The sequence below is a fragment of the Miniopterus schreibersii genome, assembly GCF_964146895.1.
Source record: "Miniopterus schreibersii genome assembly, chromosome: 2".
Taxonomy (NCBI): Eukaryota; Metazoa; Chordata; class Mammalia; order Chiroptera; family Miniopteridae; genus Miniopterus; species Miniopterus schreibersii.
Window position 1 is genome coordinate 5,001 of NC_138102.1, and position 24,382 is coordinate 29,382.

At 51.1% G+C, this 24,382-nt stretch overlaps 2 protein-coding genes, 1 pseudogene and 1 gene segment (V, D, J or C); 1 reads left to right on the plus strand and 3 right to left on the minus strand.

Moving 5' to 3' along the window:
* Nucleotides 1-10,616: 10,616 nt before the first annotated feature.
* LOC308553038 (F-box only protein 25-like) lies at nt 10,617-15,313 on the minus strand. The gene is made up of 3 exons (XM_081128550.1): nt 14,852-15,313; nt 13,882-14,025; nt 10,617-11,464 (listed from the first exon to the last, which is right to left on the minus strand). The coding sequence occupies exons 1-3, from the start codon at nt 15,119-15,121 to the stop codon at nt 11,375-11,377; spliced, it is 504 nt and encodes a 167-aa protein (XP_080984676.1). The 5' UTR covers nt 15,122-15,313; the 3' UTR covers nt 10,617-11,374.
* Nucleotides 15,314-15,870: 557 nt separating this feature from the next.
* Nucleotides 15,871-16,319, plus strand: LOC308553605 (immunoglobulin heavy variable 4-59-like). The segment is given in 2 exons: nt 15,871-15,915; nt 16,014-16,319.
* Nucleotides 16,320-18,077: 1,758 nt separating this feature from the next.
* Nucleotides 18,078-19,280, minus strand: LOC308553606 (disintegrin and metalloproteinase domain-containing protein 29 pseudogene; annotated as a pseudogene). Its single transcript has one exon. The product of its transcript is annotated as a disintegrin and metalloproteinase domain-containing protein 29 pseudogene (transcript).
* Nucleotides 19,281-19,426: 146 nt separating this feature from the next.
* LOC308553607 (disintegrin and metalloproteinase domain-containing protein 20-like) lies at nt 19,427-20,306 on the minus strand (the record flags this gene model as incomplete). Its single annotated transcript, XM_081129641.1, has 2 exons — nt 19,427-19,432; nt 19,638-20,306. 2 exons carry the CDS (start codon nt 20,304-20,306, stop codon nt 19,427-19,429), a joined length of 675 nt encoding a protein of 224 aa, XP_080985767.1.
* Between the last annotated feature and the right edge of the window lie 4,076 nt (nt 20,307-24,382).

The window sequence follows — 24,382 nt, forward strand, 5'->3', positions numbered from 1 at the left end:
GCCCCAGGGCCAGTCCACAACACCCAGGATACCCACGGCCCTCCCAAGACGCTTTAAGACTACAATCTGGATCTGAATCCAGGATCTTTATGCTGCTCAGAAACTCTGACAGCCTTTATCTGGGGAAAGAAAAGGCCAGAAAGAGGCTGCAGGAAAATCCCAGGGCAATCTCAGGGAAGAGTCCTGAGCATCATCCAGATGTCCTGTCTGCCCTCATGTTTCTGGATCTTCATTTGTCTGATGGAAAACCACCCTCTTCTTTTTTGGAGATGCTGGCTGGGGAAAGCTGTGGTTTCCAGAAACAGGTAAGCAAAGGGCTGTATGGGCACGGGCTGGGTGGGCGTCTGTAAACCAGGTGAGACTCCTCACATAGCCTGTGGATAGTGTTGCCTGAGACACAAGGCTTTGCTGCCTTACCTCTGAGGGAAGACACATTCTGGAGCCTGCAGTAGTGTCTCCAGGGAGCTGCCCGCCTGTGTGCCTGCCTGGCTAACGCCGGTGCCCTCACCCTCCTCCCGGTATGTGCTCTGGGGGTGCTGCTGGGTGGGTCCGCGAATCCTGCACACAAGGAACATCCACAGACCAATGTGGGGGGGATGGGCCCGGCTCACATGCACCACAACCAAGGCAGAGCCTGGAATTCTCTTAAAATATAGAACTGTCCAAAGAAATTATTAGAAGGCAGACTTTAAGAAACACCCTCAAAAGCATGTCCAATGACCAAAAAAAGAAGACCTAAGAAACAAGGTAACCATTTTGGAAGACTGGTCCAGCATTTCCAACATCCACATAACATCTGTGCTCAAGAGAGAGACCTGAGAACATGGAGGGAAGAAACTATCAAAGAGACTATCGAGTAAGATGACCAAAAACTGCCCAGCGCTTAAAGGAGACCTTGATGTCTTACTTTAACTCAAAGGCTTAGCACCAAGGTGAATTAAAAGGTCTCTTACCTAGGACTTAAAACTCAAAACAAAACCCTCCTTTTCAGCTTCAGCCATTCACGGTGGATGGGATATAAAACAAAAAAAGGAACCACTGAACTGACAAAAACAATCCAACTCATAGGTATAGGTCTCACAAGTGTGGTTACCTGAAGAAGGGGGTGGGAGAGGGAGAATTGGGTAAAGGGCTCAAAATATAGGATAACACCCCAGGAGGTGTGGCTCAGGGGTCGAGTGTCAACCTATGAACCAGGAGGTCCGCAGTTCGATGCCTGGTCAGGACACATGCCTGGGTTTTGGACTCGATCCCCAGGAGGGGGTGTGCAGGAGGCAGCCCATCAGTAACTTTCTCTCATCACTGATGTTTCTTTCTCCCCCTCCCTCCCTCTCTGTGAAATCAATAAAAACACATTAAAATATATATATATACAGTCAAAGGTGGTTAAGCACACAACTGAGAGTACAGATACCAAGTTATGATGAAAAGTACCTGGCAATTACGTGATGTTAGGAACCAAAGTTAGCTCCGTAACTTTAATCTCTTAAAAAGCTCCAATAAAGGAATTGCAGGTGACCTGCAGAGAAGGAAACGTCCCAGCGACTTGTCACTTATCAAGGACCCTGACTGCTGCAGTGATACGGGGCCTTCAGGTTTCTAGTGGGAAAAGTATTTTAAATTCTGAATTCTGTCCCTGTCAAATCGTTAGTCCAATGTGAGGGCAGATTAAAGACAACCTGAGAGCAACTTACGCCCTTTCCTATAAAATTAACTGAAGACGGTCTCCGACATAAGACATGTGTCGGGACAGAGAGGGCGAGACCTGTGACTTGGGACTCCCTGGAGCTGACCCAGGGAAGCTACTGCAGGGGCTGTCGGGAGGATTTCCACACCCCTGGCTCGGGGACACATCCCTGGGATGGGGACAGGGAGGAGGGCTGCAAGCAGCACGTCTTCAATGGGGACGCTTCAAACACTAGAAAGACTTAAGGATATGAAGAAAAGCAGGTGATGGAAGAAGGAAAGGAAGACAATTAGAAAACATGTCTGTAACCACAGAGGACTCAGAAAAGTGGGGCATGGGCTGCAGTCATAGCCCAGGCGCCTTCCTGAAGAGGTGGGAGGTCTCACGATGCTATTGTACTGGAAGACAAAATGTAGATACACCTATCGAGGTGCACATTCTTTAAAGGGACTAATGACAGCAATGACCCCTAGGAAATAAACCAAGATAATGATATCTCTACTGTGGGGTGAGAGTGGGGGGAGGCGGGTCTCAGAACCTCCACCCTCTGCTGCAGGGCAGGAGCTGGCAGGTCCTCAGGGGCACTGCAGTGGGGAGTGCAGGGCTGGCAGCGGCTTCCTTTCATTTTCTGCTCTTTCCTCACTGTCCCATTTTGTTTCGTGTGCATATTTTATTTTGACAAATAAAAGACATGAGAACGATAACCTGGGCGGATTAAAGGTGACGGAGGACTGAGTGGAAGCTACCCTGCCACTCTCCTGGGACCAAACTGGAATGACAACTAAACGACAGGAAAACCATTCTGAAAAACCAACTGCAACTGAAGACGAGCTGGACGGCACCCCCATAACCAAGGAAGAAAAGGGAAGATCACAGAGAGGTGTAGGAAGTGCGGACGCACGAGAGGGCTGGCTGGGCTCCCACAGGCAGCAGCTGAAGGTCCAGAGGGAGATCTCAGCTGTGGGGGGTTCCCACTGAGGACTCTGGGGCGTCAACCCCGGTGGGGCTCCCCAGCCCAGAGCACCAGATTTGAGACAGGTGCCCACATAACATCTGGCCCTGAAAAGCAGGCGGGTTTCTATCAGCCAGGGAGGGATGGCTGGAAATGCAGGCCCCCTCTTCAAGAGCCAACCCACAAAGTTTCGTGTGCAGCCACTCACCTTGGGCTCCAGCAGAGGCAGGGCAGAGTGGACCGTAGCTGTGTGGGAAGAATCTAGGCCGAAGGCACCCCTCTGGAATCCTGTGCAGAGCCATTCCCCCAGACTGCAGAGGCGGACACTGACCTTTCCAGCAGGTTTTGCCTGAGGAGGAAGGAATTGCCCCCACCCTGCTAGAAAACCTCTCGCCCTACCCCCCTGGAGTTTCTAAAGCAGGAGGCTCATTATGAGTATCAGGTTTATCAGCCTGCAGGCAGAGGCAGACCTCAGAGTGCTTTGAGTCTCTGCCTGATCTGCTTCTCAACCTGGGCCTTGCAAAAGCAGACTTAGGTGTGCATCTCGGTCCTGCCAAAACACACTCAGCCCTGAGAGAGGGGACCTCAAGCTGTGGGTTGCTGACAGCTCCAAACAGGATGCTCAAAGCCACTCACAAACAGCATCTGGCATTTGCCTGCATTAGAGACCCTCCAAAAGGACAGCTTGACCTAGCAGGCCAACCTAATGAATAGAAACTTGCCCAGATAGGCAGCTATTAGGGCAAGCTTCAGCTTCTAACAGACCCCATGCAAAACAGGTCCACTGTCCTAAGGGTTTTACCTGTTCCTTTTTGTTTTATACAAACAAAATTTATTTAAAATGCAGATGTCCAGGGCCTATCCCCAGAAATTCTTCAGCTGAATTTGGAGTAATATCCAAGAATATACATTTTAAACATGCTTAGGTATTTATATCTGGATTACTGCCTGAATTTTACCACTGGCTTCTGTTTTTGTATTTGCTGAGACACAATGACAATTAAATGGGCTTGAATTTGGAATGTCAGGATGGACCAGATATATTACAGTTGAAGTTAATGTAATACTCAACATAAGATTAGTGGTGTACGCCTCTCTCGTTGCTTTCTATTTGTATAGGGTTAGATATACTTTGTATTTCTCAAGGTACCGCTTCCCATTTTAAGTCTCTTTTTGCACATTAACTCCCCCATATGTGCTGATGTCTATTATGTATTTGTTTAACAAACCAATTAAAATCAGTATATTTACTTATTTACTTTATAATCAAACCTCCATTACGCCTCTGACTCAGACACTCCAAAATCCTGAGGCTGTGCGTTCCTATTGCCTCCTTCATAAAGTAGTAAACTCCTACCCTATTACTTAATGAAAAAAGAACTTTCCTACATTGAAAAGGGTTATTGGAAACAAGGGGAGAGACGCACAGAATTATATAGCCACAAAGATGACGCAAGAAATTGAGCCAAGAAAGACTTTTACAAATGGATTTGTGCCCCTTTTTTGTGGCTCTTACATTATGATTATTTTCCTAAGTGCTAATGAAAAATCTTCAGGGAGATGATGGCATCTAACAAAGTCATGACTTCAGGGATGCGTGACCTCCTTCCAGTCAAAAGAAGAAGAAAAAGCTGCTTGACGTAACATTACAGGCATTAGTTAACTCCTACGCCCAAGTCCAAATTCAGATGATGAAAACCCATAGCCCTAAATAAAAATTTAACTCTCTCTCTCTCGTTTTTCAGCATTGTGCCCAGAAGAGGAAGATAAGTGGAAATAGGCATCTGGGATGAAAAATTATACAAATTGAAGGGAGATATAAAAATTATCAAACGAAGGCTGAGAAATTCAGGAATATGGTCTTAGAAATTTATTGTAATCTCCGAAAATTAAAAGAGCATAAACCCAAAGAACAAAAACCACTTTCTACACAGAATTCGCATACAAGTGCCTAACAGAGCGCACGCCGTCCTCACACAATCAGCCTCAACACAGAAGGAAACTGCAACGGGACGCACTTCCCAGCTCTGGCCCGGCCGAGCGCGGACGCGGGAGGTCGCGGTGCCCGCGGCGCGGCTCTCAGCGGAGCGTCGGTCACCACGAGACAGCGCGGAGCGTTCCTGTGTTTGCTCAGGAAGCGCTCCGGGCGTCCCCAAGGCGCCCAGGGTGCCCGTCACGGGGACTCCTCCCGCCCGCCCTGCGGGCCGCGGGCGACCGCACAGGACCCCTGGCGGGCGGGGCTCAGCGCCCACGTTACCTCAGAGCGAACCGCGACGCCCAGGCGCCCGGGGCCGCCTCCACTTCCGCTCTCAGCCACTTCCTCTCCCAGAATCCCCGGTAAATCTCCGCCTCTTCGTAACCCGGGGAGCCTCTGAACGGACGGGGCGGGGCCAGAGGAGACTCAGCCAATCAAGGCCGCTCGCCCGTCTCCACGGCGACCGCGCCGCCCGCTCCCTTCCTGGCTGCTGAGCGCCTCTGCTGAAGGTCCCCGCGGTTTCTGAATCGTGTATAAAAGAATCTAATAAATAAAACAGACTGAAGAAGAAAATAGATCCAGAGACACAGAAGCACGGAACAGACTGATGACTCTCAGCGGGGGGGTGGGGGTGGGGGAGTGGGTGGGGGGAGATTCATCAAAGACCTTATGTGCATAACCTATAGACGCAAGGCAACTGCGTGGTGAAGGACTGGGGGGGCGGGGGGGGGCGCGGGGGGATCCATGGGGACAAAAGGGAGGGATATATGTAATACAGCTCAAATAAAGTCAGACCCGCTACCAAAAGCAAAGGAAGGTGCAGGATCCAGGCGACACACAACTTCACCACATGGGCGGGGAACCAGCAGGCTCAGTGCGCCCTTTCCTGGATCCTAGCACCGGGTGGGGTCCAAGGGGTGGTCTTGGAGGAGCATCTTTGGAAGCCTAATGACTGCACCAAGTAATGCTAATGTAAGAAATTCAAACCTGTGAAGATTTTTTGTGAGTTTATTGTAAATGGCATACATGCAATCCATTGGTGATAGATTAGGGAGGTGGGAGAAAGCAAAGCAGGGAAACCTCTGCGATTGGATAAAAAGTACAATGATAGACACATACTTCTTTTACATGGGTGGGTACAGGATAGTTAACAGCAGTTAAGATATCAATAACAATGAGAAGATTCCTGGTCTCTGCCCTGTTGCATTGAGGGCCTGGAAATTACTTTGTTTTGCAAAGACGTGTGTTAGGTATGTCATCTCAGATGCAAAAGACAACAGGTTAATGTGAAAATTAACCTTTGTCAGTGAAAAATACTGCCTCAGGAAAAGGCTACGAACCATAAGACTCTGATTGCTCAAACCGTCTGTCCTCTGGCCACCAGGCCGGTGTTCGAGCGGTGGGAATGAAAGAGACAGACAAAGTTATGGGATCAGGAGGACTGCTCTCTGACAAGGAGCAGCCCCAAATGGCTTCAATGCCTTTAGTATATAGTAAGTGACAATTGGTAATGAGGTGAGGGTGATAAAAAGTAGTTCCTTCAAGGCTGCATAAACACTCTTTCAGAGTAAACACCCTGCCTCCTGCGTGAGCCCAGACCTTGGTAATTTCTTTATCTCGGCTCCTCATGGGAACTTGTGGGGAGGGTCGAGTCCTTGACTTCAGACCCTCGGGTGACGTGGACCATGTCCAGACACGTCACCAGCTCCCAACAGGCTGGAGAAAGGGCTGCTTTACTTTCCCTTCTTGTCCAGGATCAGGAGGGCGAGGCAGTAATTCTAGCTAAAAAGAGAATAACTACAAGCTTAAAACTAAAATAACTAAAATAACGCCTGGCGAAGATGAACTGGCACCAAAGGTACGAGACATGTCTTCCCTCCAGTCTGTGCAAGCAGACACTCTCAGGTGACTGAGGATCTATCTCCCTTGTGATGTGCAAGGGCCTCAGAGGGACTCCAGAGTACAATTGTAATTAGACTTTGACCCATCTGGGGAGTGCATATAAGGTTTGGTTGCCCAGCATTCAGGATCCTCAGAGTTGTTTCAGACACCCTGTGAGAGAAACCGAGGCACGTAAACTGAGCAAGGATGACCATCAGGCTTCGCAGCCCCTGAGAGCCTCCTACACAAACAGCACACACTGACCCACCACACTGATCCCCAAGGATTCGGCTCGCAGCTGTGACCCTCGCACCCACACTCCCACCATTTAATCCTATCACCCATGTGTTGTTACGATTTAATAGGCCTCACCTGCCCAACTGGTCTGTTTAACCTACACTCTCGCAGGCCTCCTTGCTCCAGGAACACTGTTCCATTTGTCACTGGGTTCAAAACTGGACAGGAACCGTTAGACAGGAATCACTTTCTAAGACAGGAAATAGAACCTCCTCTCTTTACCTGTGCCCTAGTGACATTGTAGCGAACATTGCTGGGCTAGCTCTTTATTTTATTTTTAATATGCTTTTATTGATTTCAAAGAGAGGAAAGGAGAGGGAGAGCTAGAAACATCAATGATGAGTCATTGATCGGCTGCCTCCTGCAACGCCCCCTGCTGGGGATGGAGCCTCAGCCAGAGCATGTGCCCTGACCAGGAATCGAACCTCGAGCTCCTGGATCCTAGGTCGATGCTCAACCACAGAGCCACGCCGGCCGGGCTGGGCTAGCTCTTTAAATTGGCAACTGATAACCTGTATCTGGAGGTGTTTAATGCCAAACTCTTTGCAGGAAAAGAATAAAGCCAGTCGTCCTCAACACTGTGGCTTGAAGGACAAGGTTAACTGTGGTCTCTTTCCTCCCTGCATCTTTTGGTAACTATGGAGCCCCCCCACCCCCCGCAGACTGCCACACTGTGCAGGCATGGGTGGAGTATTCAAGAGCCACTAGGCACTCGCCACTCCCGTGACTGGATTAGTTGGCATGGACCAGGGAAGTTTGCACTAGGGACCTCGGGGACTGCAAGACAACATCCATACACCCAGGAACACTGTGAAATCACACAAGGCCCTTCCTGCAGCTTTTCTCTCTTAGGTCACTAGTTCCGATGGAGACAGAGTTTTGGGGGGGGGGGGTTTAAATATGTATCTTTCTGGATTTCAGAGAGAGGAAGGGAGAGGGAGAGGGAGAGATAGAAACATCAATGATGACATATAGTCATTGATTGGCTGCCTCCTGCACGCCCCTGACTGGGGATCGAGCCTGCAACCCGGGCATGTGCCCTGAACCAGGAATCAAACCGTGATCTCCTGGATCCTAGGTCGACGCTTGACCTCTGAGCCACACCCAGCCAGGCTGGGGAGAGAGATCTTTGCCCTTTGGCTGGAAGGATGTTCTTTTCTTCACTTTCTATTCCTTCCTTTGTGTCTGTAGTTAAACTCAGATGAACTTCTTTGAACTTTTTGAAATACTCAAGGTAGCACTAAGGGTTAATGGTTGAGAGACCCTAGGCTACAGGTCAGGATCAAGAGAACTAAGAATGAAGGGGGGGGGGCTGCTCTTTAACATTCACGTTTCTGTTGGAGTTGCTTTGTGAGGGTCTGAAAGGGACATGATGCTGGATAAATGAGAGCCTAAAATATTCTGACTTGGAAAATGAGGGACACCTGGCAGTTTCTAATCTTCCTAGACAAGGCCCACAGGGCTCACCCCCAGGGCCGGAGGTGCTGTCTCTGCCTGGCTGCCCAGCTCACAAGCAGGGAGTATGTCCACCCTCCCTGCGACTGGGCATCTGGGACTGTTGGGAGGTCTGCCCTCAGGGCACGAGGAAAGCTCCATATCCCCTGTCTCCCTGGGCTAAAGGGACCCTGCTGTGGTTCTCAAGCAACAGGACCACTGCCCGGACAGCCCAGAGACTAGCAGGGATGCCTCTGACTCTTGGCTGGGAATTTATGTCTCTCCGTAGATGGGAGCCAATCCACAGTGTCTGCAGATACCCCACTGGGGTGACATACCCTTGTGGGTGAAATGTGACTGAGTCCCTCAAGCTTTGGTTTTATCTCTTTTTTATTTTTTAATTTATCTTTATTGTTGAAAGTATTAGAGATGTCCTTTTTTCCCATTTACCCCTCGAGCCCGCTCCCTTCCCCTCCCCTGGCCTTCCCCTCACTATTGTCTGTCCCTTACATGCATAAATACTATTGTCTGCCCCTTACATGCATAAATACACAGATCTGCCGGTGAGTCTGCACTTTGCCCTTCATGAGGGCCAGATCACAGAAGATGAAGATGCAGCCAACAGCGGATACTCCTGGCTGGTGAGAAGTGTTTACCTCTTCCCCTGTCCTCTGGCTTCACACATCCCTCCTGTGGCCTGGTGGGAGCCCACCTTCTACATGCTAGATCATGGGTGGGCATAACATAGTTAGCTCTGTGTACTGAGTGGAGTTTGTATGAACAGGGAGCTCCTCCTTAAGGATCAGATGGTGAGTGGAAACAAGTTGGTACAGACACAAAGGAGTGGCTCCTGCCTGTGAGACTCCTGCTCTGAGTGGACAAATGGACTCAGACATATAGATGATAAGTCAGGAAAATATCGTGTGGTCACCATCGACAGTTGAACCTCCATGCAGGATGAAAGAATCCTAACCCTAACAACCCTAGCCCTAACCACCCTAACCCTAAACCCTAACAACCCCTAACCCTAAACCCTAACAACCCCTAACCCTAACACTAACCCCTAACCCCTAAACCCTAACCAACCTAACCCTAACCACCCTAACCCTAACCCAACCCTCACCCTAATCCCAACCCTACCCTAACCCAAACCCTAACTCTAACAACCCTAACAACCCTAACCCTAACCCATAACCCTAAACCCTAACCTTAACCCCTAACCTTCACCCTCACCCCTACCCTCACCCTCACCCTAACCCTAAACCCTAACCCCTACCCTCACCCTAACCCCTAACCCTCACCCTCTACCCTTATCTTGACCCTGACCCTGGACCCTAGACCCTGACCACAACCTTAAGCCAAAAACCCTTACCCCTAACCTCTAACTTTAAACCCTACCCTCACTCCCACCCTTGATCTTTGACCCCTGACCCTGACCCTACCCCAGTGCATTGTGCTACAGGATCTGATTATATCTGTGTCATATGGAAACTTCCTACCACAGCGGAAGAGCTGGACTCCTCTACTGACACTGTAACATTATTTCTGGACAAAAACTGTGACTTCACAAGATTAATATCCTTTCAAGAAAAAATTAATACAAAATAGTCCAAAACCCCCAAAGTAAAACAGGTAAACACTTCAGGTAATTTAACAAAAACAAAACTAAAAACAAAAACAAATGGCCTCTAAATATGCAACAGAAACATTAATCCTCATAACCCATTCCATACTAATTAAAATAGCACCAACAGCAAAGGGATAGTCACATTCAATGGTGAATAGTCACATTCAACGTACAATCTCTTAGAAAGACTGTAACAATTTTCATTCTCACGAACTATCTGGAAATATCCCTAAAAACTGTCTGACTCAATCTCTCTTCTCAATTTATAGATTACCTCATGGAGATAAGCAAGTGCACAAAAGTTTATTATAATGATGCTTATCACAGGGTTACTGTGTGAACAGCAAGACCCAGAAACAACCAGATTGCAGACTGTTCCATCTCTGTGATACTGCGTAGCCAATAAAAACCATGTTTCCACAAATGCTTCTGGGGAAAAGACTGGTTATGAAATGAATATGGCATCAAAGATGCTACTTACTGTTCCATGGGAGGCTTAACTCCAAGCACAGATGAAAACACACAATAGTGACTCTCTCCCTATGGCTACCTAGGGGTGATGTCCACGTTCTTTCTAGCAAGCAGTTTCCTTTGGGTGGCAAGATTATGATTGATTTTATTTTTATACACCTTTATAGAACTTTTCTAAAATGGACACACATTATTTTAAAAATAAAGCAGTCTTTTAAAGGTTTCAAAGTGTTAAATAAATGTTATCAAAATCACTAACACTACATTTTCAACAAGATGCAAAACTGACGAAGTCAGTAAACATGATTTATTGTGTATAAAAGCAGTTTCAGTACAGAGAAGTCAGGCTGCCCCAGGCCGCTGCTGACTTGTCATTCTCAGTAGTTGTCTATCCCTCCCCAGGGCTGCTGAGGACACCCAGACGGCCGGCGTCTGTCCAAGAGTGCCCAGGCAGCACGTTGCACAGTCTCAGGCTGTGGCCTGGAGGGCGGCCACACAACTCATACCTTTGCTGGTCACAAACACTTTGCACAATTCACAACCCAATTGCTAAACACCATAATGGACATACAAATATTTCCCTAGGATCATTCTGCATTTAGAGGAGTCATTTGGTCACAACCAATGTGGTTAAAATACATCTTAAGAAAAATAAATATTCTGTACCATGTATTTACAAGGATTAATCGTCCTGCCCCCCACAGTTACTGCAAAACCAGGAAAATATCGTGTGACAGTCAAGCATGTTAATGGCTGTTACTGTCAACTCAGCACAGAACACAGGCTTCAAAACCCAGAGTCCTTTTTGAACCATATTTGTAAGTACACGGTTTCAAATTTTTATATGCTCAGAAGAAAATAACTTCTTAAAGAAGGAAGCTGAAGTGATTTCACCTGGGTTCCCTTACCGCCTTTCAAAGATGAACAGAGCAGCTCCTACTCGTCCCAGCCTGAAGCCCGGCCTGAGGCAGCACTGAGTCACAGGAACACTGGCTGCAGCTCCAGAAGGACCCATGGGCCCAGCTCTGACGAGATGATGGGGAGGGCCCTTTAAAACTTGAAGAGGTCGATGAAGTGCTGTGGGGACACGGGCATGAAGCAGCTGTCAGGGTCCGTGGCCGTGCAGGGGTGTCCCGAGTCCTGTGGGAGGAGGGAGAGGGTTACCCAGATCCGACACCGGCTGTTGGTTTAAACGGCCCACAGACCCGTCTCAAAGGCAAGGAGAGTCATGAAAACGGCACAGGCCCTCTCAGTACAGAAACCTCCCAGCAGATTTCTGCTCTAGTAGATGGACAGACAGGTGGCCCAGAGTCCGTCCCCGGCAGCTGGCCCTGCTTAGAGGAAGGAAACTTCTGGGGTTTCTGCCGCCCTCATCCTGGCCATGCTCCCCACCGGCTGCCCCTGGAACCCCGCTGTGCTCGACGGCAACTAAAGGCCCAGGACTGCACTGAACAGGAAAACTGGGTTTAGTGTGAGGAGGCTGGTGAACCTAAGAGAACAGGGAGCCTGAAGGTCACAGCCCATGGTAGTCAGAGGCCACGTCACGTCAGCATATCGTCTGGGTGGCTGTGGTTGGGACATGACCACCCAGGTCTGTCCAGTGCCTTTTACCAGAAGGAACTTCACTGGGCATGTCTGGAGCTTCCCCTAAGGCTGGCCTCTCGCTCAAGTGCAGGACTCTGAGGTGTTTCAAGAAAACCCTTTTGTGGTGGCTGAAATAAGCCCGACCGCTGCAGTCTGACTGCAAGTCACACAGTGCAGGCCGTGCGCCTGGCAGCGGAGGCTGCACCCTGGGTGTCGCAGGGTCCCAGGCAGGGCAGGCACGGCAGGGTTAGCCTCGGGCAGGGCGCGCGGAGAGGTGCGGGTACCTTGAACAGCAAAGCAAGGCGGCAGTCCTCGGAGGTGTGCAGACAGATCGGAAGGAGAGCAGGGGAAGGAAAGGAGACAGGTTAGGAGGAGCTGGCTGACACACGCCATTTGTGACAACCACCGAAACCACCAGGTAACACATGGGCAGTAACAGTGTTACTGACAGCGCAAGACACCAGCAAATGCCCCCAAGACACGCCCCTCAAAGGCGGTCCTCAGAGCAGGACCCACGCTTCATTTCCCTCTGAGTCTCAACTGACCAGCCACGAGTGCAGTAACACCTGACCCTCGGGGTGCTCCCTGGGAGGACCCGAGGCAGAGCTGACATTTCCACGTAGAGCTAACCCTGGAGAATGTGGAAAGTCATTCACGGCTGTCGTGGTCCCATCAGCCACCATGGAAACTCCGCTCACGTGGGAACCAGGCCCAGCACTGAGGATGACCACGCGTGGCAGTGACAGCGAGGGATCCACTATCCTCAGGGCCTCTCTATCCTCAGAGTCTGCTGCACACGGCGAGTGTGGCGCCAGCAGCAGCCTCGTCGCCTCCTGACCACGTGTCTCTGGGCTGTGTCCTCTCCCTTGTGCTGGACTTGACCTCCCACTGTTCTGTGCAGGACGCTGTCCAGGCTGGCAGCTGGATCATCGGATCTGTGATGTCCACAAGGACAGTGTCACCCAATGACACATTTCTCAAAAGGTGTTCAGGTCATTAAGCGGCACAGAACTAAACAAACAGCTGTAGTGTTTACAGGTAGAAGGCCGAGGCCCCACCCCGAGGAAGGGGAGGGTGGGCCTGTAGGATGCCCGTGGGTCAGGCTCACACCAGCCTTCCCAGTGTCACCCTTTTCCCAGTGAAATATCACACCGAGCACATTCAGCACTAGCCCTAACCCTAACCCAAGGCACAGCATGGACAGCGTTCCAGGAGAGACGAAGTTGACGTGTGAAGCAGTTTGCCTCTGAGCGTGGGGAACTTGTCTTTATCAGACATAGACAGTGGAGAGTAAGGCAGGAACAGGGGAGTCTCGGGAGGAGGGTTCCTAATACCCTGAACAGGGAAAGTGCCACAGATAGTGTCCACATTTAGGCTTCTCACTGAGTTAGACTTGTTGATAAGCAGTCAGCATCTGATTAAGTGTTGACCAAATAATGAGAAAATGCACGTTTACTTTAAAGCCTCTGATTCATGTGTGGAGCTGAGAGAAGCCCTGGGAGGCACCCTAGGGTGGGACTGTCCCTTAGAAGCTCCGGACGGCAGCCGGGACGGCTGCGGGGTGAAGGCCAGGTCTGGGGAAACAGATGAGCGGAGGTAGGTCTTCCTCTTTCTCAGGTTAAGGGTGGGAGAAGCCGTTAGCCAGGAAGCTGCCTCCGCCCAGGATGGGGGCCTGAGGGCACCAGGCAGGCCTGCCCACCTCACGCCCCTCGGGACATGCCCCCACATGCTGCAGTCACCACAGGGGGACAGTCATCCAAGGGCGGGCAGTGGTCTAACGTCTGGTTTTCAACAGCTCTGACTCAAACCACAGGACACGTTCTGCATTCATGAACCTACCCCTGCCCGGTGTCTGGTGACAGACATCCCATCACCCTCTCATCACACAGAATTTCCCATGTTTTAACCACTGCGCTTAAAGTACAGAGAACTGCCCCGCCCCAGCCTGCACACCCACGCCCTGGGGGTGGTACCTTCCAGAAGAGGGTGCTGCAGTGCCGGCAGAAGTGCAGGGTGTCCCCGTAGTGCTCTCGCGCTGGGTAGCACTTCCGCAGCGCAAAGTACATCAGCTTCCACTCGACGTGACCGTTTTCTGAGAGGATCAGGTGTCTACAGAACTGGACACACACAGTTCTGTCAGAATCAGCGGATGGTTTTCACAGCATAAGGTTAGGTGCAAAACTACTAAAAGAGGCAGGTAGTGCATGACATGTTCAATTGCTGGAATTAAACTTACCTGGATCAAATCAAAAGGGCCAATCAAATACACCACGTGTCCCTACTAGGGGACCCATGCAGCCATGACACAGATTTAAGTATTTGGATCTGGCATGATGCCCATGATATACTATTAAGTTTAAAAATAGGTCTAAGCACTAAGCCATACACCTGAAACTAATATAATACTGTATGTCAACTGTAATGGAAAAATAAATTTAAGAACGTAGTAAGTTACACACATCCTATATCTGATATGGGCACAGGGGGCTGCCCTCACCCCATACCCGAGGGTCAGAGGGCAGCACAGGCTCTAACCCTGGAGGACAGGAAAGCAGGGGCCTGGCGGCTGTGCTGGGTCTGACGGTGCAGGAATACACGCAGGGAGGAAGCGGAGAGCGGCATCCTGCCTGCTGGTCAGAGAAACCAAGGCTCAGGGAGGCGGCAGACTATAGAGGACACAAGTGGACTGAATCTGACTCACCATACGGGGGGAAAAGACAGGAAGCCGGTGACTGCAACACACTACGCTTTCGACACAGGGAAGAAAACTGGGTCCTGTTCTGTTTCCTTTTGGGTTATATTAGACTCACAGTTCTTTTTAAGTATCACAAAAAATAAACCATACAAGCTATGGAAGGAAACCACGGCAATCTTCATAAATTCTGATTATTTCCGATGCTGCAGCTCTGCACCTGTGGGGCTGGGAGGGACCGCCACACTCACCTGCTTCTCAGCAAAGTGATACTGACACAGCGTCTTCCACAGCCGCCTGTCCTCGCTGAGCGTGCGCAGCATGGGGCTCACCTGGCCCAGGGTCACGATGTCCCAGCCATCGGAGAGCCGGTACAAGATGTTGTTGAGCATGTGCAGGGGCAGGTCACTGAGCGTGAGGCCCTGGTTCACCTGCGAGAACGGGGACAGGACCCACGGCCGCCTCAGGCACCAGAATCTTAACAGCCAAGGAGACTGGTCTAACACCACCCTGCACCCCATCCTCCGTGGTGCGTGAATCCAGCATCAGTGACCCCATGCCCTTCTCTCCACAGCCAAGGTGGAAAACTCTCCTATATTTGGGGACTATATTTATAGTGAACTTAAAATCAACATATTACAAAAAATAAAATTATGATTATAAAACCTTCTCAATCGTAGATTTTTATTTTATTTTTTTTAATATCTTTATTGATTTCAGAGAGAGGAAGGGAGAGGGAGAGAGAGAGAAACATCAATGATGAGAGAGTCATTGATCGGCTGCCTAGCCCACAACCGGGGCATGTACCCTGACCAGGAATCGAACCCCGATCGCCTGGATCCTAGGCCGACGCTCAAACGCTGAGCCACGCCCGGCCGGGCATCAATCGTAGATATTTTAATAGTTGGGGCTTTGGAAAGTGTTTGAACATAAAGCTACATCCTTACCATGTCTACTAGAAAATCCATGAGATTCCACACTTACTCTTCCACTCAGAAGGGGGGCTGTCCTTTGACCTGCTTGCAATGCACCTCACAAGCCAAGTGTCCTCACATCCCAGATCACACAGTGCATGTGGTCAGGTGAAGAAATACTCAGAGGGGACACTGACTCAGTCCCCTCAACCCCAATTTATAAGAACAGAGCCCCCCACATGCAAACTTCCCTTCAGGCTCCAGGGTAAATCCCCTCCTGGGTTGTGGGGCTCACAGCTCTCTCCTCACACAGGGCTGAGGGCTCTGGGGAAGGCAGGGCCTTGGTCTAGAAGAAGATGAGCCTGCTGGGTCTCCTCCTGTGCCTGGTGACAGCCCCCAAGGTGAGGGTCTCCGATGTCAGACAGGGGTCTATGGGGGGTTGTGACTGCACATAACTGACAGGGACCGGTGCCCCTTGTCCCCAGGTGTCCCCTCCCAGGTGAAGCTGCAGGAGTCGGGCCCAGGACTGGTGAAGCCCTCGCAGACCCTCTCCCTCACCTGCACTGTCTCCGGGGGCTCGGTCACCAGCAGTTACTACTGGAGCTGGATCCGCAAGAGCCCTGGGGAAGGGTTGCAGTGGATGGGGTGCTGGACAGGAGCACCAGCTACAGCCCCGCCTTCCAGGGCCAATCTCCACCCTGCTGACACGTCCAGGAACCAGTTCTCTTTACAGCTGAGCTCTGTGCCCACCGAGGACCCGGCCGTGTATTACTGTGCGAGACACAGTGAGGGGAGGTCAGGGTGAGCCAGACACAAGCCCGGTGAGGGAGTGGGGGGCTGCAGGGGGCGCTCACGACCCTCTCAGCACAAGGACCAGCCCCAGAGGCTGCTGTGGACTTGGGGGAAGAAAGGGTCTACCTCTTGGGAGCCGGGATTTGCTCTCCGAGTGCTCGGCCGCATCAGGGACACTTCTTTCTGGCTCTAATGCCTCCTCTTCTCACGGCAGACAACAAATGAAGAAGGGATAGTGCCTGTCTGCAGGTGAGATACGGCCACGCCTGGGGGCCTTCCCTTCCCCGGCTCCTGCGTGTCCTTCTCTTTCTTGACAAAGAGCCACGTGAGTGCCCTAGTCTTCCTGTGGTCGAAAAGCTCCCACACAGAGAGACCAAGCGCAGTCCAGGCACCTGTGTGCTGAGCTCAGGCTCTCTGACCCCTACATGCCCACCTGTCCCCACTGGTTTCCTTCCTTCTGACAGGCACACCTGGCCCCACGGAGGTTATGATCATCCCCCAGGACCTCCACCCCCAGGTGTCTGCTCCCTGCCACACGGCTCCCTCTTGCTCCTCACTTACTGGGGGGGATGTGGGAACCACCCCCACAGGACCCAGTCATCTACTGTTCAGTTCTCACCAACTCTGACCTAGACCCTGGGCTCCAAGGGCCAGGAGCCCTGCTCACTCTCCCCAGCTCCCTCCACCATGACCACTCACAGAAGAAAGTGTCAATAAATATGGGGCCAACACGCGTCCCAATTTCCTCTCCTAACGACCACCTAACGTGTCTGTCCATCAAGGTCACCCCGGGTCCTTGAATTTGTGGGAATTTTTGGCTTTTAAATTCCACACAATGTACCTGTATTGCATGGAGGAAATATCTAATTTTAAATCTTGCTGTGAAATTTGTTTCATTTTTATTAATTTTACATTACATTAAAAATTAACATAATAGCATTTCTTGGAAAACTATTCAGACACAGAGGTATGCTGGTTTCCAGCCCCACAGGCCTGTTGTGAAGACGAAGTCATGACTCCCCAGGACTTAGGCGCACTCACGGCCCTTCTCTGAAGTGCACAGGCAAGGAGGGGGGGCCCACACGCGCAGGCTCCCCTGAAGGCCAGGGTCCCTGATCTCCACGTCTACCTCATTTCCTGATTGAACAACACTGAATGATCGCAGCCTCCCCACAGGGAACTTTGCTCTCCAGGGTGACACAGGTGTCACTAGCCAACAATGAAGCCTGGCTCTCAGCCCGCAGCCCCCTGCCACCCCCGGGTGAAACAGGCAGGGTTGGTTGGGGGGAACATACCATTGCCCTGAACCCAACCTGTTTAGAAAAGGAGAGGTTACATGGAGACTGAGGGAAAACTTGGTGCGCAAGGGCACGATTGTGGGGAACTGCCATGAACTGGCCCTAAAGGAACTTGTGACCACTGCCACTAATCCTGGGACATGCATCCACAGGTCAAGAACAGCTGCTGACCAGGTCTCCTCTCCAGGCCCAAGACTTGGGCTCAGTTAGGGCTCCTACAGACTTACAAAAACTATACAGGACACCAACATGTGGCTTTCAAGCTTTAGTTCAGAGTGCTGGGCAGCGAGCTGTCAAAGAGAGATGGTGTGCAAATGCCCACGCCGCTCGCTCACCCGTGATGAACAGCAGGACCCCTGCAGACACCCAGAAATGTGGGCTTGAGCTCTGCCAGCTGGTTATGGTGACATATCTTTGGGTGTTTCTTCTATGTTGCCTATAGTTGTACAGGGGTCGGAAGGCTGATTGCCTGTTTAGGCTTCATCTTCTTCTGGCACTTCTGGCACTTCTTCCTCTCTTTTCACTCCTTCGACCTCAGAGGTCTTGATAGTTTTCACATTTGTGGCCATTCCGAAGAGGACCGAAGCTAGGAGAGCATACAGGCGACCAAAAACCACTCTCAAATAGATTATGGACATATCACTTGGCCGTACTGACCGCCTTCTTCTTGGAGGGGGACCGCTATCCATACTGCCTCCGGGACCTATGGCTATGCAATAAGGAGGGTCCCAGCCTACATGGCAATGGCAGCGATTTTTACTGTTGCAAACTCCCCTAAAATTGCATCTCGAAGGAGTACAGTTGTACTTTATTGAAGCCACAATACCACTGCAGAGGCCCTCAATACAGAACTTTCCACCACCACAGGGGGCGCCAGTCTTCACAGCACCAACATCAGTTGCTCCTGTCCCGCGGTGCGTACCCACCCCAAAACACAAGGTCCCGCTGATCAGAGACTGGTGGAATCCCACGTGGTCCTGCAGCCGAGGCAAATGAGTGACGTTGACACACTGTAGGCGCCCACACTTAACGTCAGGGTCCTTACAACCCTGTATGTACATTGTCCGGCTGAGCTTACAGTGTCCAAATCGGTGGCCCTTTGTGTTGATGCTGTAGCAGGCATCTGGACCGTTCCGAGCACTTGTGCCGAAGATCTCCTTGCAGTGCATGTTGAGGTCAGTACAGTTTCCATGATAGCAGTAGCCGTCTTCAGAACATGGGGTTCCATCTTGCAGATAAACATCCTCAGGACATGTGGGTCTCGACCCGGGGCAGTACTCTGGAAGATCACAGATGTTTTGCATTGATCTGCAGAGCCACCCCGCAGGGGCATTGGTACAGTTTGCGCAGCACCTGCCTGAGTTACAGACACTCCCAGACGTAAGTGTGCAGTCATTGTTGCAGCATTCATTGCTATAACACTGTTTGAAGGATCCACAGTCACACTGCTCATTGTTGTCCACCACGTAGTTTCCACATCGTTCCTCTGTCAGGCTTCTATTAAACCATACGCTTTCCACGTGGAATAGGCAATCTAATTCATTTAACATAAGCAGGCTTTGAATGTCCACATAGGAACAGTTACTGAATGCATCTGTCAACCCAGGGTATCTGGACATAATGCATGTGGTTCTCCTCTGGCAAATACAATATTCTGTATCATATTTTATACCCATAGTCCTCGCAGTCTTCTGGGTGGCTATAACCCCTATCAATAAAACATGTCTGCCTAGTAAAGCCATAAAGATAAGAGCTTTAGACTCGCAAAAACTGTAGGGAACTGATGCAGCCTGAACGTCATTGGGTGCATCTCTATTCACAATTAAGCCTGTAAATGGACGAAGAGGCTCATAAATCATACGTTTGTAATTCTCAGCAAATCCGCCACCTGGCACTTTATAGTCACGCATATTGGCTGGCTCTCCCTTGTTATAAACGATTAGGACGCTGACATAGTACGTTGTATCAAGACCTCGGAACAAGGAGTTCATTATACTACCTAACTTTATTAGGAATTCGACACATCTTGTCACATTGCTTTGCGCAGTGAAAAGTGAGTGGGCAATCATGAGGCAGCCTCTTATCTTTCCTCGGTGGGATGCGTAGAGCTTACTACTGACCCTGGAGACTAAACTGAAGTTCACCTGAGACGACAGTGGGTGCCTCTCTTCCTTGTGTCCCAGCGGGAACATGGGTCCTATGGCATTGGTGTCTGCCACTATCTGAGAAACTATGTGTTCAAACCTGTGGGAATCCTTCAGGGGTTTGATTTCATAGGCAAGGTCATCCAACTTCATGATACCGTCCAGGCCCCCATAGCACGTGTCCACGGTGACCATGGAAAGAGGGACATCCTCCAGGTAGCCGAGGTAGTAACAGTCCACAGGGACAAAGGGGTAATCCATCTGCAAGGCTCCCTGGTCATCCTGAGTCATTATCACCAGATCTCGGGGCCAAAACAGTTTCTTTCGCCGCATGTGAATAACATGTCTCTGGCCCCCAAAACTCAGGCTGTAGGAGAGCCAGCCTGGAATCCGAACACCTTTGCCAAGGTGCAGCTCTTCCCTGGGAATCACCACCTCGGAGGAGATGTAGCGCCACGAGGGATGATCTTGAGAACTCTGGACTGGAGCCAGCACCACCCAGAGCCCAAGCAGCAAGAGGGGCACCCTCAGGGAGACCGAGCCCTCCACCAGCCTCATGCTCTTGGTGGAGGAGAACCGTCAGCGGGAATGGAGAAAGGGAAGGTCCTCAGTGAAGCCAGGCCCCAACCCTGTGCCTGGCCACTTCCTACCAAGAAGATACTGAAGGAAAACCTACCCTGAGTGGGTCAGCTAAGGGGATTAGGTAACAGTTACAGGGCGTGGCACTGGGTGTGGCTGCACTTGCTTCCAGCTGGGGTGGAGCTGGGGGAGGAGAGGCAGTGCCAGGTGGAAAGAAGAGAGGAGGAGGAAGCAGGGTCAGGTCAGGCTTCCCTAGAGCACCAGCAGATATGCTACATAATTACAGCACAGTAACATTCCCCTTCCCTCAAGCATGTGCGGATATGCTACATAATTACAGCAGAGTTACATTCCCTGCCAGCTCGCTTTCTCCTTGGCAGGCGGAGCTGGGCTTTGTTAATTTTACCTTCATAGGTGTTCAAATTATTTAATTCTTTAACTACATGTGTCTCATTCTGGTTTGCAACTAAGAAGTTTTCAAACTGTGAGCTCCTTCTGATTCCTGCTTGAAGCTCTTTTGGACTTAGTGAGGAAATCACCTCCTAGTGTCCTACCGGATGCTTCCTGAATCAGGAGGCTTTCCTTTTCTTCCCCCATCTGGTGATAACACGAAAGATTTCTGGCCCAGTGGAAACCAAGGGGGTGTTCCCTTGAGCCCTTCTGTGTGGTTCTCGCCTGGCCCTTGAGCGTTTCCTCATCTGCATGTGCTGATCAGCTCTCAGCTGCAGACACAACGGGCCTCTTTTGGTGCTCAGTCTGAGGAACTAGTATTTTACAGATTCTTATCCAATTTTATAGCTCTTTAGTAAGGGATGGGAAATTCATGAGCAGGTCGTGGTAGGAAGCGATCATTATTTTCCCCATATAGGGGGGCCAGTTCCCCTTTATTTAAAGTGTATTATAGTCACTATTTAAACATAATGTGACCACTGATACATTTTGAGGGTTGTACACCGTTTCTCTCTCTGCTTTCTAGTGTCCTGCTGGCCCCCATTCCTTCCCCGTTCTATGACTTGTGGGTCCTCACAGAGTGCTAACCTCCCCCCTCATACTGTGATGGCGACAGACTCCCTCACTCCCTCTTCACTGTGTCCACGGGGGGTGGAACATGAGTACCTGGCCTCTCAAAGTCCAAGTAGATTTGCTCTTCCCTCTAGGACACTGTGGACGGGCTGAGCGTTGGCGCCACTTCATGCTCTTGCAGCAGCACGTGAAGTGTGGAGGCTGCAGGGTGCCAGCACCCACGGGTACCCGAGTGAAGGGAGAAGCCTCCGCCTTCCACCAGACTCTGATCTCTGGGAGTTGGTGACTTGGCTGGATGAACACGTCAGCAGAAATTAAAGATGCCAGTCCTGTGCGATCTGCTACCTGCCATGCCCTGGAAAGGCCAGTAGAGACACCTTCTGCAATGGAACTTTGGCTGCCCGGAGATGTGTGTGTGTGTGTGTGTGTCCCTGAGAGATGCAGTTACAAAGGAATTTGCAACAGAAAAGGAACTGCCATAGCCCTGTAGGCTGGGACCCTCCAAGGTGCCCTCAGCAGGGTGCCCGTGGGAGTGTCAACAGTACAACCTCCAAGAAGAACGTGCTATTTGACACAAAGCCAGTCACCAATACTGTGTTTCTGCCTGATAGGCGCTCTGTAGCAGTGGCCACAAATGCGTGGCTATCAGGGCCACCAACGCTGAGGAAGTGACACACTCTGAGCCTGGATGGGTACTGTCAGCCTTCCTACCCTGGAGAACCACAGGCAGTACAGGGAACGATGGGTCTCTCCCAGCCTGTTGAGAGGATGATCTTGGCAGGAACCTCTGAGGCACCCACCCAGGACCTTGTGGCCCCACCTGGTCCAGGTTGTGCTGCACTGGCTCCTGTGGAATGTCATGACTGCAGAACCCAGCTCAGCAACAACCTTCAGAGGCTTGAACTACAAGGTCAACTTACAGGCAAAGGAGAGAACATGGCAGGCCCAAGGCCACACAGTGCAAGGGGAATGGGGACCTGGGGCTCTGCCCTTATGAGAGTACCAGGGTGGGGAAGCTAGGATTTCGAGGGTGAAGTTAAGGAAGGAGAGTGGGGGTTCGGGGGAGAGGGACAATCAGGGTCCTCAGAGTGAGGGTTCTCTGTTAGAGAGAACATCATCAAACCCACTTATGAGGCAGCATTACCCTGATACCCAACCAGAGAAGGACCCTCCAAGGAAACAGAACTACAGACCCATATCCTTGCTGGAGCCCCGACATGTGCAGCTTCCACCCCAAGCTCAAGACCCCTTCTCCAGGGCCTCAGACCCTTTTCTCTCTTTCTTTAATGTCGCAGGCAAAGTTTCTCTCCTCCTCCAGAGTCTCTGGAGAGCCTGGGTGTAACCAACACCGGGGTCACCTAGAGACGCAGATGCGGAAGGAGATGGCGGCTCCTGCAGGGAACTGGCTGATGCACCTTAGGGGTCACTGAGCAGTGAGTCTGTCTCCACGTGGGATGCCGGGTCCTGGTGTTCGGGGCAGGAGGTGAGGAGGGAAGATGACCAATGGGGTGGAAACCCAAACTGGAAGAGTCCCAAGCCTGACCTGGTAACAAGGTGTCCTGTGGAAGCTGGGCATCTTTCACAGAGCTGACCTCATTCACCTGCCTGCTGCTGTCCCCCACCAGGTGACCTGGGAGAACAGCCTCACCTGAGTCAGCCGACAAAGCACTGCCAATTTCTCCTCCTGCCCTTTCTCTGGTTTGTCCCCTCATGCAGGTTTGGGGTCTTCAAGGGGCTTCAATCTGTGGGCCCGAGAATGGTCACGGGGGACTCTGCTGGGTCTGTCCTCAGGTCTGGCCCAAGGCTCACCACCTGGTAGTGTCTGCAGTGTCCCAGCTGTAGTGGCCGCCACCCAGAGTCCTCTCCAGTCTCAGCCTCAGGATGGGTGGAAGCGAGTCCCAGGGCCCAGGTGGACACAGACCCACCTCTGAGTGTGTGGGAGTGGCTACAAACCCACATGGCACTTGGTACTGTTTATAGGATAAAGGACAGGACACTGTCTCAATCATCTGAGACTCCTAGACACTGCAGCACATGCTCACCCCACATGGAGACCTTCCAGGCCCTCCACATGCAGCCACGAGCTCAAGCCAGGAACTATTTTACCCAGGCCCGAAAGTAGACGCATGCCCTCAACTGAGGCTTCCCAACTGCGGCTCTTCTGTCCTCAGGCAGGAAAACTACCAACATAAGTCAGTGCCCTCCACAGCCACACCTGCACAGGTGGAACAGGGACTCCGTGGCCAGGTCAGATGCCCGTGATCAGGACGGGGAAAGGAGACGACCATCTTGATGTTTGTCAGAGACGCTGACCCCTCCCCGAGGCCTGCTTTTCTGGGTCCCCTGTTCCTGCATCAGCACCTGCTTCTGCTTCTGGGGACACACCTTCCCAGTGTCCTCCATGGTCCTGCCCTCAGGGCTCCTGCCTGTGTTCCTGTGAACGGGCACAGGTGCCCACATTCTGGTGCAGCTGGGGTGAGGTGAAGAAGCGTGGGGCCTCAGTGAAGGTCTTCTGCAAGGCTCTGGATACACCTTTACCAAGTACTACTTGCACTGAGTGGGATGGGCCCAGGGACAGGGACTTGAGTGGATAGGTGGATTAACCCTAACAGTGGTGGCGCTGGATATGCCCAGAATTTCCAGGGCAGAGTCTCCATGACCGCAGACACGTCCACGAGCACAGCCCATGTGGAGGTGAGCAGCCTGAGAGCCGAGGACACAGCCATGTATTACTGTGCGAGAGACTTGGTGTGCAGACCCACATCCTGAGCCTGTCACAAACCCGAGGGACAGGGCAGCTGTGCTGGGCTGAGGAGATGACAGGGACCATTAGGTCAAAGGCTTTCTTAGGAAATCAAGTTAAGTAATTTCAGGAAATGTACAACAGGAACATGTATTCACCAATTTTCTTGGAAATTTTCATAAACCAATCACGAGCTCAGTAAAACTCAGAGACTCAGAAATGCTGAAGTGCATGAAGCTGATAAAAGCCTTCACAACAAAGTATTTGTGGGACTGTAGACTTGCCATCA